The 16,372-nt window shown below is 53.2% G+C and overlaps 1 protein-coding gene across 1 annotated transcript in view; it reads left to right on the top strand.

Moving 5' to 3' along the window:
• Positions 1-16,372, top strand: part of RPH3AL (rabphilin 3A like (without C2 domains)) — a 148,272-nt gene that overhangs the window by 62,859 nt on the left and 69,041 nt on the right. The window contains 1 exon segment of the mRNA XM_023244657.2: positions 2,077-2,206. Within this exon segment, the coding sequence (XP_023100425.2) occupies positions 2,077-2,206 (130 nt within the window).

Here is a 16,372-nt window from a genome sequence, read left to right as displayed (position 1 = left end):
AACTCTCGTGGAAAGTGACTTTATATTTCTGAGCCTCAATCTTTTCCTCTTTATTTAAAAAAATTTTTTTTAATGTTTATGTACTTTTGAGAGACACAGAGAGACAGAGAATGAGTGGGGGAGAGGCAGAGAGAGGGAGACACAGAATCCGAAGCAGGCTCCAGGCTCTGAGCTGTCAGCACAGAGCCTGACACGGGGCTCGAACTCATGGAGCCGTGAGATCATGACCTGAGCTGAAGTCCAACGTTTAACTGACTAAGCCACCCAGGCGCCCCAATCTTCTCCTCTTTAAAGTGAGGGAAAATTGGGGCGCCTGGGTGGCGCAGTTGGTTAAGCGTCCGACTTCAGCCAGGTCACGATCTCGCGGTCCGGGAGTTCGAGCCCCGCGTCGGGCTCTGGGCTGATGGCTCAGAGCCTGGGGCCTGTTTCCAATTCTGTGTCTCCCTCTCTGTCTGCCCCTCCCCCGTCCGTGCTCTGTCTCTCTCTGTCCCCAAAATAAATAAACGTTGAAAAAAAAAAATTTAAAGTGAGGGAAAATAGCATCCTCCTCACCGGGGGAGGGGGTTGAGACAACGTATCTGCAATCTGTCCTCCATTTGTTCATTCAGGAGTTTCCACTGAGTGTCCCCTGGGTACTGGAGATACGGTGGCCAATAAGACAGAAGTGGCCACCAGCTTCGTGGGGGTTGTAGGGTTGCCATGAAGGGAGGGAGTCACAGTGGGCTGAGGGGCCTGGGACCCTGAGGAGAGTGACCTATCCTAGGCTTAGCAGGGCTCAGGGAAGGCTCCTGGACACTCGGCATCAGAGGTTCAGAGAAGATCACTTTTTCTTTCTTCCTCCAGTTTCTTCATGCACCCACTTGCTCAAACCAAAACCTCTACATCATCCCGGATCTCCCTCTTACCCCCTACCCTCACGCCCCATTTCCAGTAATGCCAGTCTTGGTCCCCCCTCACTGGACCTCCCACTGCCTCCTGCTGGCTTCCTCACCTGCACTACCCTCCCTCCTCCCCCCCCCCCCTCCACCTGCCAACCCCAGTCCTGGCTCTCCACCCACAGCTGGAGTGAGCTTTTAAAAATGTCACTTGATGGGGCGCCTGGGTGGCGCAGTCGGTTAAGCGTCCGACTTCAGCCAGGTCACGATCTCGCGGTCCGTGAGTTGGAGCCCCGCGTCGGGCTCTGGGCTGATGGCTCAGAGCCTGGAGCCTGTTTCCGATTCTGTGTCTCCCTCTCTCTCTGCCCCTCCCCCGTTCATGCTCTGTCTCTCTCTGTCCCAAAAATAAATAAACGTTGAAAAAAAAAATTAAAAAATAAATAAATAAATAAATAAAAAATAAATAAAAATGTCACTTGGATCAAATCGCCCCTCTCCTTAAAACTCTTCAGAGGCTTCATATTGATCTTAGAATATAATCCAAACTCTATTTTGTGACCTACAAAACCCTTGTCATCTGTCCCCTCCTCGCCCCTCCAGCCCCCTTTATCCCAGGCTCCTCCTGCTGGTTCACAGGGAGGTGGTCCTACCAGCCACCCTTCTGTTCTAAGGTGCCAAGGCCTTTGTCTTTGCCTTCCTCCTGGAGTGTCCCTCCCCCGCTCTTCACCTGGTTTGGCCTTGTCAGTTCACACGTTCTCAGAGAGGCCGTCACTGATCACCATTGGGCATGCCTGGGCATACAGTCCCCCTTAGACTTCTCCCCACACACTTAGTTGATATATACCACGCCCTCTGTCTGAAATCAGTTTGCATGTTGACTTCTTCATGGACTTCCTCGCTTTACCGAACATAAGTTCTGTGAGAGCAGGGACCGTGTCTGTCTCTGGCTTGCTTGCTTCAATATTCCCAGTCCCTGGCACGTCGTAGGTACTCAATAGTTGGCGAGCAAATGAATGATTAGGAGCTGGCCTGGGAAAGGGGTGGGGCAGGGAACAGTACCCCAGGTGAGGGAGTAGCACAAGGGGCAGGATACAGCGCTGGGGCCCCGTGGCAGCCACACCCGGGCAGTGGTCAGGTTGGGCACAGGAAACATCCCACCTGACTCTGGTCACATTCCATCTGACTCTGTCCTGTGCTGCAGGCGGCTGGTGGAGCGGCTGGAGACCATGAGGCGGAACGTGATGGGGAATGGCCTCTCCCAGTGTCTGCTGTGTGGGGAGATGCTGGGCTTCCTGGGCAGCTCCTCGGTGTTCTGCAAAGACTGCAGGAAGGTAAGGCCCTGCTCTGCGGGAGTGTCTACTGCGTGTCTGTGTGTGTCTGTGCATGCACACAGTATCCTGTGCTTGTTGGCAAGAAGAACTGAGGCCTTAGGTCAAATGGCCTGTCTTCTAGGGCCACCTGTGGGGAGTGGACCTCTGGATTTCTCAGGCCCGGGTATGAATTCGGTTCTTCCACTAGCTGGATGACTCCAGAAAACTTGTTTAATACGTTGAGTCTCGTCTTCCTCATCTGTAAAATAGGGATAACGATAATATGTCCTAGAAACTTGTGAGGATTATTGATTACATGCAAAGCTCTTAAAAACCTTATTTGGCACCTAAGTACTCAATAAATTTTATTAGTCATTTTAAATAAATAAAATCCACCTCAGGGCCAGTGTGCTAGGATAATACTTCTTATTCTGTTGATCTGCTCTCAATCCCTGGCCCCTCAAATGAGAATGATTTTTGCTGCAAAGTCAAATGGATTTTTCCCTTATCTTATACTCCACAGATTATTCTAAATTGTGCCACATATTAAATTGGTTCCTATTGAGTCCAGGACTTCTTTTTTTGTTTTTTAATTTTTTTTAATGTTTAGTTTTGAGAGAGAGAGAGAGAGAGAGAGAGAGAGAGAGAGAGACACACACACACACACAGACACACACACACACACACACACACACAGTGTGAGTTGGGGAGGGGCAGAGAGAGGGAGACACAGAATCTAAAGCAGGCTCCAGGCTCTGAGCTGTCAGCACAGAGCCCGATGAGGGTCTCAAACTCATGAACTGCGAGATCATGACCTGAGCCGAAGTCGGACGCTTAACTGACTGAATCACCCAGGCGCCTTGAGTCCAGAACTTCTTAAAGTAACTGTCTTTCCTGGCGTTTCTAATTACCTTTCTTTTCTTATTGACCCAAGAATAATGTGCCTTCCAATCCTCAGGATTATTTAGCATCTCAATTTTACTCTCTATGGCATGGAGCCTACATTTTTTTCCTTCGAGACACTTAGTCTTAACTCCAGCCCAGACTAGTTGCTGCATAGCTGTCATCATGGGACTTCCCTTGACCGCCTTCCTAGGTTAGAGACACTTTTCCCAAGTTACTATATCTTCCTCTTTCTTTTGTTTCTCACTCTAGTTTTACTGGCACCCGTCTTCCATGTGTTTAAGCCTAGGGTTGGTCAACAAGACAAAGTTGGTCAACAAGCCTATCTTTTGGTCAACAAGACAAAGATAGAAACTTCTCTCTTGAGATTACACTGGGTAAGGGAACCGAAAGCAAATAATGATCAAATAAGAATACTTCAGGACATAATACATTCTGGAAATATATTATAACAGGGGATAGAAGATCGGGGATGGGGTGGGGTGGGGTGGGGTGGTTAGAACAAGAGGACTGTAGAATATAGAGAAGTCAAAGAAGTAAACATGGACTTGGCCACGTGGAGGCCATCGGCAGCCTTGATAAGATCATTTTGAGTCGCATTCAAAAGCTGGACGAGAGAACCAAGATGCAAAAAAGGTCAATATACCAAACCAATAAGTGGGAAAGCCAGGATTTCAGATAAGGTCATTTTTCCCCTGTCTGTGACATGTGGTGAACTGGGCTAAGGAGTGTGGATTCGCTGGTGAAGGGTCCCAAGAACAGTGGAGATGCGGCAGGGCAGGGGGTGGGGTGCACTTGTGGGTCAGCTCCCCCTTAAGCCCTTCGTGGCCTTGGACCAGATACCAACATAGGTAGTAGGCAGAGGGACTCAGAACGCCTTGTTCCCAGCCCTCGGGCAGGTTCGGTTATATTCTGTGACTCCTGCCTGGGACAACGGGGCCCAGCAGCCTATTTCCTCTTTCTGCCCCCCTACCCCCACCACTGCTATAAATGTCCAGGTTTGTGGGGCCATGACGAGGGGGCAGAGCCTTGTCTCTTCCCCTGGAAAATTCTGGGACCTCTGCTGTAGAGGCCGGCTCCTGCCCTGACTGCTGAAGGGTCCTTGGAGAGCAATTTCCTAGGCAACAGTGGCGTTCCCGGGGAATGACCTCAGCTGCATGGGGGTGGACAGGGTACAAAATATTCTTCTAGATGCCCCGCCCCATGGTATCCTGGAGCACTGGGCTGGTCCGGAGACATTTCCATTTGAAATTGTTCTTACTTTGCAGCAGGCTGATGACCTGGTTTGGGCTTGGGTGGTGAGGCAGGGAGGCCTTTGAGTTTCTGAGGGGAGTTGCTCCTGGGTAGAAGTGGAGGAGAGGGTGCTAGTTGGGGCCACAGACGAACGATGGGCATTTGGAGGTTTTCTTCATCCATCCTTGAGAAGATTGTGTCATTCGCTCATTCATCCATCCATTCATTCTGCAAACAGTAGCGGGCCTCCTACGTGCAGGCCGTTCTAGGTGCTGACGATACCATGAACGAGAAAGGCAAACAAACCCCTTGCCCCCGTGGAGATGTTTTCCAGGGGTGGGAGAAGAGAGACAACAGACAAACACACCGTGAATTAGAGCAGGGCAGTGTGGTGGAGTATGAGCACGAAGGCCTCTCTGAGCTCAGAGCTGAAGGAGCCAGCCCTGGGAAGATCCGGGTGGAAAAGTGTTCCAGGCAGAGGGAGCAGCAAGCATGAAGTTCCTGAGGTGGAAACCGGCCGGGGCATGTTCAAGGAACTGACGAAGGCACCTGGGGCAGAGGCGGGCGTGCCGATGCCACAAGAGCTTCGAAAGTCAAGGTCAGGAGTTGAGCTTTGGTTCTAAGTTTAATAGGATGCCAGTGGAGTGTTTTAAGCAAGGGTGTGATGTGATCTGATTTGTCTTTGTACATGATGAGCCCAGCTGCTGGCGGCTCATCCTAATCCGTCTGGCGAGTGGGTTGCAGGGGGAGATAAAGTGACAGTGGGAGACCGGTTAGGCACTGCCTGTCATTAGGGATGAGACAGTGGGGGTGGAGATGAGGCAACACAGCCTGGGTGGGGGGGAGGGTCACATATTTTCACTGTATGTAAGCAGGTGGGGACGGGTTACAGAGGGTGATCTAGGGTCCCGGGAGGGAAAGCAGGTCCTAGGCTGCAGATGGGCCGGAGCAAGAGGCCACTCCGTCTGCCCTGTGTGATAAAGGGGCGGTGAGTGCCGTTCCTGTGCACATGAGCATGGGTTGCCGTCCCAGCTCGGCCACAGCACCGGGACCTTGTACAAGGTCTCTAGAACTTAACCTCTGGGCTTCTGTTTCTTCACCTGTAAATGGGGTAATAAAGCTTCTTACGTCATCATCCGGTGTGTGTGAGGAGGAGGTGAGCTAAGGCGGCGGAAGCCCTTAGCAGAGTGCAGGATCCATTTCAAAGACCCAGTAAAGGATGCCTGTTGCTGTCATTCATCCACTTCGAGGTCCTGGCTGTTCAGACCCAGGATGGAGCTGACCTTCCACGTATCTCAGATAGATTTAGTGACACCCTGTGTCTCAGCTCAGGCTGCCAAAACCAAATGCCACAGACTACGCAGCTGCCCTAAGAGAAATTTGTTTCTCACAGTTCTGGAGGCTGGAAGTCCAAGATCAAGGTGCCGGCTGATTCACTTTCTAGTACAGACTCTCTTCCTGGCTCGAACACTCCTGGCTTGTCACTGGGTCCTACCTGGCAGAGAGCGAGCTCTGGCCTCTCTTTTCTCATAAGGACACCAATCCTACTGGATCAGGACCCCACCCTTATGACCTCATTTAACCTTAATTACCTCCTAAAGACCCCTTGTCTCCAGGGCAGTCATATTGGGGGTTAGGAGAGCTAACTGATGATACTCTCCATCAGTATTTGAATTTTTAGGGGATACAATTCAGTCCATAGCACCCCACATTTTCCTTATTAGAACTCACGTTTTCTTGTACTTAAAATTGGAGCTCCCACAATTAGTCGTATAGTTCTGATAAGTCATATAAAAGTTTCCAGATGTCTTTGTAGCTCTTCAGCGTTGGATGTCCTGAGGCAGCAGGGAGATGCCTTGGTCTCTGTCAAGTACTTCATGTAAATGTTAACACTCAATCACTTACACAACTGTTGTGGGCTAATTTGGGGTGAGAGGAATCCAAAAGGAGAGGTGTCTAGAACAGTGACTTCCCTCAGGTCCTGACGGTCAAGGTGGGCAGACTGTATTGTCTAGAGTGATGCTCAACACGGCTGGACCAGCGTTCCAGGAGGAGAGCAGTGGGGAGGTCTGCCTGTAGGAGCTGGTTCCTGGAAGCTGGCTGGGCTTCGGAGAGGCTGAGAGCAGAGTGAAGGGCATTTCGAGGAGGGGAGAACAGCACAGCAGAGGCACATAGCTGGAAACAGGCTGGGCAAGGACTGGACGATAAGGATGCAGGGCCCGAGGACGAGGAGAAGTGGGCTGAAAGAAGGAAGGACGTAGGAGAAGGCATCAGATTTGGCTGGGGAACGGGAGCCTTGGGGGAGGGACAAGACAAGATCCTGGGGACTGGAAGACGTGGGGGCAGGGCCGAGATCTTTGGAAGGAGATGGGGCTCATTAGAAGGAAGAGGTGTCTTGAGGGCCAAGCTGCATTTGAGCAGAGTAGACAGGTCTATATGGCCCTGGGTCCCCCGGGAAATGGCCACAGAGGTGCAGACCCCCTGCCACGGTGGGGCCACTCTGCCAGGTGGTGGTCACTTACGGCCAAGTCCCAAGAGAATCAGGAGGGAGGTTCAGACTTAACCTTAGAGCCCCTGTTCTAGTTAAAGGTTTAGTTAAAGCTTTGCAGGGGCTCTACAGTGTCTGGGAGGGGAGGGACGGTGTCCTCCTTTCACTTATCCATCAAATATTTATTGTAGGTCTGTGCGTACAGGCACTGGGGATACAGTGTAAAGACACACAGACCCTGCCCTCTGGAGGGGGTGTTAAAGGATTATGGATCATTAATTACAGTTGTGGTTGGGGTTACTGAGGCGGCCCTGGGGGACTGAGAGAGCTCTAACAGGGCACTGGACCTAATGAGGGGCATCAGGAGCCCTCCCCTCTGGGCGCACCAATTTCTAGGGAGCTTCCCCTGTTTATTTCCACATCCACTGGCCACCTTCTCACCTTTTGCCTGCAGCCCTGGGTGCTGGGAGGTGTGCGGGCGTGGGCAGGCTGCAGAGAGGGGATGCTGGGGAGACCTCCGACACGGGAAGTGTTCAGATCCAAGCCTGGGGGGCACATGCGCAGGCGCTCCTGGCCACACGGAGCTGTCCCCAGCAAGAGCCCTGACGCATTCAGCAGTCACAAGCTAATGAGTGTGCTGGTAGAACCCATGCCGGTCCTTGGTGCACTGTCCCCTCCGTAATTGGGTCTGCACGCCCAGGCTGCCAGCCCTCATTACCAGAGGGCTGTGGTGGGAAGGGAAAGGGGCTGGCTGGTTAATTAGAGAGCCCTGGTGCTTCTGATTGCTTAGGCGCTGAGTCAGCCAGCTTTCGGTTTGATTGAGAGTCCTCACCAACCATGGCGGAGCGGGGGCGGACAGGGCTGCGGGTGAACCCACCTGAGCCCAGGACGGCGTTGTCACCGTGCAGGGGAAGCAGTCACGGTTTGTCTGGTCTCGGCCAAAATGCGGACCCAGAGGGGCTTGCGCATGAAACAGAGGTCTCTGTAATGTGTTCGCGGAGTCCGTGTGAAAGAGGGACTCTTTCTACTCTGCTTCAAGCCCTTAGGGACAATCCAGCTTCTTGCGGGGTCAGGCATCCTGCACAGGATAGGGAAGCCCGGCAGGAAGGGGCCACGCCCCGAACCCGATTCCTGCCTCCCGCCCCTGCTCAGGGCCCTGAGGAGGTGAGGAGGTGTGTCCTTCGGGGGAGCTGGCAGTGACCCCCACCCCCCGCACTAATCCCCATGACCTCATCTGACCCTGATCCCCTCCCAAAGGGCCCCCTCCAAACACCATCACCGTGGGGGTTAGGACGGTGACGCATGAATTTTGAGGGAGCACATTCAGCCCCTGGTACCTGCTGAACAGAAACCCTGGGGGGTGGGGGCGCTGGCCTGTGTGTAACAAGGGCTCCAGGGGATGCTCATTCTCTTTGGGTTTGAAAACCTCTGCTCTAAGGTCCCAGCCCCAGGCCCGGCCCAGGACCTCTGCCTGTCTCCCTCTCCTTGCCCTCCCCCACACCCCCCAGTCCCCACATCCCCCCACACCTCCCCCGCATACCTCCTCACCCCCACACCACACACCACACACCACACGCCCCAGCTCAGGGTCTCCCGCACCCTCCCTCAGGCCACCCTCGCTCTCGCAAACCGTGGGCCCCGAGGCCGAGGCCGTGTCTTTCTCACTTTGTGTTGTCCTTTAGGGTTTATAAAGCTGTTTCGCAAAACTTTTTGAGCCTCAGGACAAAGCCGTAAGGAGAGCAGGGGGCTTCGTCTGAGGTCATGCGGCCCAGTTGGGTGACCCAGCCAGGTAGTGGGGAGCTGGGTTCCCCGGGGGTGTTCGCTGCACCGTGCTTGCCACTCCTTCATTTCTTCAGACCAAAGCAGCCACCTCATCTCCCTTCCTGGGAGAAGCAGGGCTATCTTTGTGGAGAACACGGAAGAAGAAACATACTCAGTGGTTAAATATCAGAAACTTTCTCCGAAATCAGGAATAAGACAAGTGCTACGTATCTTTATCCAACATTGTGCTAGAAGCCTGGCCAGCGCAATCAGGCAAGGGAAGAAGCGTATGGTACAAGGATTGGAAAAGAATAGCTAAAACCGTCATTATCTCTGAAGAACATGATTATGCAACTAGAAAAATCTGAAAGAATCTAAATACAAATGGTTACGGGGCGCCTGGGTGGCTCAGTTGGTTAAGCGTCCAACTTCAGCTCAGGTCATGATCTCATGGTTCACAGGTTCGAGTCCCGCGTCGGGCTCTGTGCTGACCGGTCAGGGCCTGGAGCCTGCTTGGGATTCTGTCTCCCTCTCTCTCTGCCCCTCCCCTGCTCACGCTCTGTCTCTCTCTCTCCCTCTCTCTCTCTCTCCCTCCCAAAAATAAATGAACATTTAAAAAGTAAATAAATACAAATGGTTACAGTTAGTAGGTGAATTTATTAGCAAGGCTATTGCATACAAGTTTAATATACATGTAAAAAAATCAGTATTTCCATACATCTGAGGCAAAAATGAGAGAAAATAAAAAGTCCAATTTATGACAATAGACTCTGAGATGCAAGAGGGAAAAGAATGGTCTCTTGAATGAATGATGCAAAGCTATTTGGATATGCATATGGAAAAAAATGTATCTTGACTTTTACCTCATAGTAGGCACAAAAGTCAATTCTAGATCGAATATAGATTTAAATGTAAAAGGTTAAATTACAAATACTTGGGAGGAGGGGCGCCCGGGTGGCTCAGTCACTTAAGGGTCGGACTTCGGCTTAGGTCGTGATCTCACGGTTTGTGAGTTCGAGCCCCACGTCGGGCGGGCTCTGTGCTGAGAGCGATCCTGCTTTGGCTCCCCTGTCCCGCTCTCTCTCTCTGTCCCTCCCCTGCTTGCTCTCTCTCTCAAAAATAAAATAAAAATATTTAAAATAAATAAATGCTTTGGAGGAAAGATAGGCAAAAAAGGATACAGGGGAAGTCGCTTAAAGTCAAAGAGGGGGTGCCTGTGTTAGCATGGAAGATGCCTTCGGGGACCCTGCGTACACCCGGGTGGCCCTGTCTGGGGGCCGCCCTCCCACCTGGACTCTGCCCGGTGCCAGCAGCGTGGCTGGCTGGCTGCCCCGACCACCACTGGGGGAAACACCTTTTTGAGCCACTTCCCCAGGACCTTCAGGGGCAGCCTGAATGCTCTCAGGATGTTCCCAGGGCAAAAGCTAAATCCTGGGGCTGAGCTGGGCCCACCTCGGCCAAGGGCCCGTGTGAGCAAGAGAAGAGTGGCCCTCTCGGGGACCCTCCCCTCTTTTGGAGCCAGCTCAGCGCCCTAGGCCTGTCCTTGCGAATGAAAATGGACTTGCATGAAGCGCTGCCTCTCTGCAGAACTGTCCCTCATTCATCCTGCCGCGTGTTTTGGGTTGGTGGTACCTGTGATGAACGAGGCAGGAGGCAGCCCGCCCCTCGTGAGCCCTGCTGGTAACACTGAGCATCAGTACTTGCCTCACTTTCCCGTGCCGGACACGGTTCTGAGGGCTTTTCACGCATTAGCTTATTCAGTCCTCCTAACAGCCCTGTGGGGCAGCACTGTTATGGTCACCCTTTTACAGGTGGGGAAACTGAGGCACTGAGTGGTTAAACCCTGCCCAGGGTCACTCAGCTAGTTAGATGTGGAGACAGGATTTGAAACCAAGCAGGCTGGTTCTGAGCATCCTGGCTGTGAACTGCGGTCCTACATCCCCTCCGTGGAGTGTATGACCTGGACAGGTGAGATGGATGGGAATGACTAAATACAATAATTTCAGAAAGCCGCAGGCAGAAATGGGGAGTGCGGGGGGAGGGAGTAAGAAGGAGCGACTTTGTTTTGGATGCACAGCGTGGGCCTCTCTGGGATGACATTTGCACTGGGACCATGACAAGAAATTGAAGTCGGATCTAAAGAAAGTGTCCCAGGCCAAGAGGGTGCGGGGACGAGGTGCTGTGGGGGGAAGTGCAGGGCGCAAGTGAGAAACGGAAGGAAAAAGGCCAGGGATCTGGGGAGGCAGAGGGCCTCACAAATGACCCTTCAAGTCTCTAGTCTGGCCCTCATTGGGCCCACATAGTGGGGGGCTGCCCCCCACCCCCGCTCCTTGAATTAACTTGAGTCCCTCAAAATAGGGGGCAATTAAAAAACATGTTTTTTAATTTGTGGTAGAATGTACGTAACATAAAATTGATGATTTTAACAGGTTTTTAAAAAATGTTTATTTAGAAAGAGAGAGAGCACACATGCCAGTGGGGGAGGGGCAGAGAGAGGCGGGGAGAGAGAGAATCCCAGGCAGGCTCCTTGCTGTCAACTCACAGAGCCCAATGTGGAGCTCGAACTCACAAACCATGAGATCATGACCTGAGATGAAATCAAGAGTCGGATGCTTACCCAGCTGAGCTACCCAGGCACCCTAATTTTAATTGTTTTTTAAAAATGTTTATTTTGAGAGAGAGTGCGTGAGCAGGGAAGGGGCAGAGAGAGAGGGAGGGAGGGAGGGAGAGAATTCCAAACAGGCTCCATGGTAAACACAGAGCTTGACCTGAGGCTTAATCAGATGACCACGAGATCAGGACCTGAGCTGATATCAAGAGTCAGATGTTAAACCGACTGAGCCACCCAGGGGCCCCTAACCCTTTTTAAGTGTATGATTCAGGGGCATTAAGTACATTCACATTGTTGTCCTACCATCACCGCCACTATCTCCAGGACTTTCTCTTCTTGAAAAACTGAAAGTCTGTACCATTAATCACTAACTCCTATGCACCCCCCCCACCCCTCTGCCCTGTCCCTGGCATCCACCAACCTACTTTCTGTCTCTATGAGTTTGGCTACTCTAGGTACCTCGTATAAGCGGAATCATACAGTGCGTGTCTTTTTCTGACTGGCTTCTTTCGCTGAGCATACTGTCTTCAAGGTCCGTGCATGTGGTAGCATGTGTAAGAATTTCCTGCCTTTTGGGGGTGCCTTGGGGGCTCAATTGGTGAAATGTCTGACTGTTGATTTCAGCTCAGGTCATGATCTCATGGTTTGTGCGATGGAGCCCCATGTTGGACTCCATGCTGATCATGGAACCTGTTTAAGATTTTCTCTCTCTCTCTCTCTCTGACCCTCCCCCACTTGCATTCATGTACATGCACGTGCTCTCTCCCTCCCCCCCCAAAAAAAGTATTTCCTGCCATTTTAAGATCAAATAATATTCTGCTGTGTGTACGTAACCCATTTTGTTGATCCGTTAGGTCGATGGACACGTGGGTTGCTTCCGCATTGTAGCTGTTGTTAATAGTGCTGCTATGAATATGGGTGTGCGACTCTCTCTTCGAGGCTTTGCTTTCAGTTCTTTCCAGAAGTGGAATTGCTGGATCATGTGATAGTTCTATGTTCGATTTCCTGAGGAGCTGGCAAACTGTTCTCCATGGTGGCTGCACCATTTTCGCAAATCCCACCAGAGGTGTATGAGGTTTAGGAGGGGGCGGTTTTTCGCAGAGCCTGCCTCCTGTGTGGACTCCCAGTGAAGGTCGTCCACGTCCACGTGTCCCCGTCCCCGACTCCCTTTCCTAACCCAGCCCCCAGCGGCTCTGTCCCTCGGTGCGGCCACAAAAGCAGCAACCGTTTCATTCCATCCGAGCTGCCTCCAGACTGGCCTCCCCGTGTCCTCTCTCCTCCTCGACCCAGTTCAGATGTGGAAGACGTGCGTTTGTGTGCCTCATTACAAAGATGGATTTTTTCATTCAACTACTCATGTTTCCTAAATTCCCGGGGAAAGTCACTTCATTCGTCTGCCCCGCGGGCCTGCTCTGGCTGCCGATGCGTCACCCAGGCTGCTTGGCAGGAATCGACTTGGCTGCCGTTGCCAAGATCGGAGGATTGGACCAGACACCACGCAGCATCTTGGAACATCTGCCTCGCTCTGGAATCTAAGGAACAGAATATCTCCATTAAGGCACACTTCTCTCTGGCCGTCCTGGAGGCTGCGCCACGACTTTTCTTCCCCGAGCCTAGCTTCTTCCTTGCCGTTTCGTGCAGTTCAGAGTCCATTCTGTTCACCCTGTCGTGCCACTGACCTTCAGGGTCGTCAGGACAAAGGCAGCAGAAGAGCTGCCGAGCGAGAGAGCGAGCGAGGGTGGCCCCTGGGAACCACGCAGCCTCCTGACGTCAAAGCCCAGAGCTTCCCAGAGAGACACCGGGGTTATGGCCATCGGGTGCCTTCCTGCAGCCCTCCGGAGACTCTCCCACTTAGTCCACCTTCCTGCCGAGCCCCGCTCACCGCCGGCGACAGATAGTGCAGCACCGAGAGAAGCGTGTAGGCAGAGGTGTGGGGTGATCAGGAGCACAGGGCCCTGGGAGAGGCTGCTGAGTGCGGCGGGTTCTCGGCCAGGCCTAGACCTGGGAGGGTGGGCACTGGGGAGCCGGGGAGCTCTGCAGGGGCAGGGTGAGAGGAAGAGCTGGGGCTGGTGGCTGTAGCTGGTGGGGGGCGGTGGGTCAGGGGAAGGGTGGTGGAGGAAGCAGGAAGAGCGGGGAGGGAAAGAACGGGGCCAGGCTGCTGAGGATCTTGTAGGCAGCAAAGGGCCAGGCTGCTGAGGATCTTGTAGGCAGCAAAGCCGTCAAAGGGTGCACAGCAGGGGATGACACCCAGGCAGGTCTTTGGGGATGACATCCAGGGGCAGATTTGGAGGAGGGAGGATGTAGTGGGTTGGAGAGCCTGCTGGATGCTGCATTACTCAAGTAGCAATAGCAAGGGCCTGCATTCAGAGAGGGACAACCAGGATGGAGACTCGAAAGACAGTTAATGAGTTGCAAATAACAAAAGCCGCCAGTGATTGAGAGCTCGCTTAACTACCAGCCACCCTGGGAGGTCATGATCCCCACCCTGCAGGTGAGGAAACAAGTGTGTGGAGGTTAGTCCCTTGCCTGGCCACATGAGGGTCAGTGGCAGGGTCTGATGGCCTTGCCCCGTGTGCTGCGCCTGTGCTCAGGGCCTGCCGTGCAGGGTGTGGCTGGGGCGGCAGCAGGCGTGGGGACGGGCTGGGGGGCTTGTTGATGCAGAGGGGACTGAGGTCACTTGGGGAAGCCATGGGGACCTCGTGGTCTGTGGGCAGGATTCCGGGCCGTGGATCTGAAGAGGGTCCCTGGAGGGAGATGGGCAGTCCAGAGGTGGATGTCGGGGGTGGGAAGTGGGGGGCAACCGAATTGGTATGGGAGAAAGTGAAGGCCTGGGTTGAGGAGAAGACGTACATGGCAGGAGGGTGGGGGGGGGGCAGCTGTATTCTCCCCCTGAACCTGCCTAAATGACCTCCTGGAGACATTTCTGCAACTTCTTGTTCCTACGTGGGTGTCATGCTTGTGAAACGTCAGGGCTTGTCTATACGGCAAGTGAACCAGGGTCACTGGGCACCTGCTACATACAGTCAGGTCACCCAGGTGTGAGCGGAGTTACACTGAGAAGGATTGATCCATATAAATGGCAGGGAAGCTGCCCAGTAGGGCGTTGGGGGCCTAGAAGGTTGGAGAGAGCTGGGCCTCCAGGAGGGGTGGTTCTCCCCTGCCCAGCCCCTTAAGCTGTGAGGGAGGCACCACCCCATCCTCCTGACTGGCCCTTGTGGGGCCGCCTTCGAAGGGCCACAAGAGCTCAGGGCTTTTCATCTGAGTGCTCCATCTGAGAGCTGAAATTCGGTGCCTCAACTCGGGCTTTACCCTGAGCCCTGACTGCCAGTACCGGCACCTCCGGCTTTACCCCGACTGTGTTTCCAGAATTCACGACTCCTGTCCTGTCCCGGGCTGTGCACCTTGGAGCCCTACTCCAAGCATCCTGGGGCCCCTGCCTTCACCCTGTTCCTCTCCTGCACCAGGGCCCCGAGCGCTGGGTGGCACTTGATAACCTATTTTTTTGTATAATCTTTGAGCTAAAATGGTTTTCACATTTGCAAATGGTTGGGAAACAATCAGAAGAAGAATATCTCGTGATGCGTGAAAATTATGCGAAATTTCAGTTTCGGTGTCCATGAAGTCTGTTAGACAAGCCACGCCCACTCATTTACATATGGCTACTTAGGCTTGACCGTGGCACGGTTGAGCAGTTGTGACAGAGAGCGTAAAATCTTTGCTTTCTCACCTTTTACCGAAAAAGTATGCCAACCCTTGTCCTAACCCGTTAGCCCCGACCCAGGGCACCAGGCCACTGGCGTGAGAAGGGGTGTGATTTCCATCCCCTCCCTGTTACGTGTTGGTGGGGGCCAGAGTTGTTGCTGGGGCTCCAGAGCACTGAAGAATTCAGTAAGATGGTATCCCCTTACTTGTATTGGTTCTACTTTCCTGGAATTTTAAGAAGTACGTTTCACTGTGGCATAGAGGTAAAGGGCCCTGACTTTGGGCTGCCTGGCTTGGGCAAGTTTCCTCTCTGCCTCCGTTTCCTCACCTGGAAATTAACAATGGCCCCTGCCTCACGAGGTGGTGAGAGGGTTGGAGTGAGTGAAGTATATGGTAAGCTCTTAGAAACAATGCCTGGCTGTGTTCTAAAACTCAGACGGTATAGAGCCTATACAATTCAACTCTGCCCAGCCCCATCCTTAAGCAGCCTGGGTGTTTGTGTTCTGCACCCTTCTATGTCCACATGCATGCGAGCACACACAGATGTACGTAGGTACATAACTTTATTTTTTTAATGCTTCTTTGTTTTTGAGGGAGAGAGAGAGCACGCGAGCGTGAGCAGGGGAGGGGCAGAGAGAGAGGGGGACAGAGGATCCGAAGCAGGCTCCAGGCTCTGCGCTGACAGCAGCGAGCCCAACGTGGGGGGTTCAAACTCACGATCTGTGAGCTCATGACCTGACTTGAAGTCGGACACTTAACCGACCGAGCCACCCAGGCACCCCTACATACGTAACTTTAAATGGGACTGTAATAGGCTCTTTACTCTGTAATTTCCCCCCTTTTTTTTTTCCACTTAATAACATCAAAGATTACCCCCCACCACCACCCCCTCCACCCGCTTCAGGTCTATACCTGGCAATCTAATTCCGACTTTAGGAGCTGTGTGATCTAAGGGAATTTTTCACACTTCCCTGTGGCCCCTCTGGGGCTGCTCACACACCCGCTGGGGATCAGGACCGGGGCAGGACGCTGGGCCCACCCCTCACTCCGGACATCTCTCCCCCTGCTCCCCGTTAGTTCTGGCCTCTTCTGTCCGTCCCGCCTCTCCCAGGGCCACGTACCGCTTGCTTTGCGGCTTTGCTGGTTAGCTCCTTTGGCTTTCCTCTGCTCAGGCCTCCCCCCCCCCCCCCGTGCCTGAAATCCAGTCAAGGCCTTAGGTCAGGTTCTTTCCCAGAAGGGAATCAGAGGATGGACACAGCTCGTGGGCTGGGGTGGAGCCGTGGGGCCTAAATCTGTAGGTGAAGTACATGCGCATCTGCTCGGCGCTACCCGCCTACTGTTCGCTCACCTGCAGCGAGTGGACCCCGCATCGGGAGACCCAGCCACAGCCACAGCTCTGTTCTGATCCCTGCTGGGATCCTGGGTAAAATTCCTTTCCCCCTCTGGGCCTCTGTCCTCCCTTGTGAAAGGAAACCGTTGGATGAGAGGG

This window comes from Felis catus, chromosome E1 (genome assembly GCF_018350175.1).
Source record: "Felis catus isolate Fca126 chromosome E1, F.catus_Fca126_mat1.0, whole genome shotgun sequence".
In the NCBI taxonomy this organism is placed as follows: Eukaryota; Metazoa; Chordata; class Mammalia; order Carnivora; family Felidae; genus Felis; species Felis catus.
Note: the sequence above shows the minus strand (reverse complement) of the source record. Positions and strands in the feature narration are given on the sequence as shown.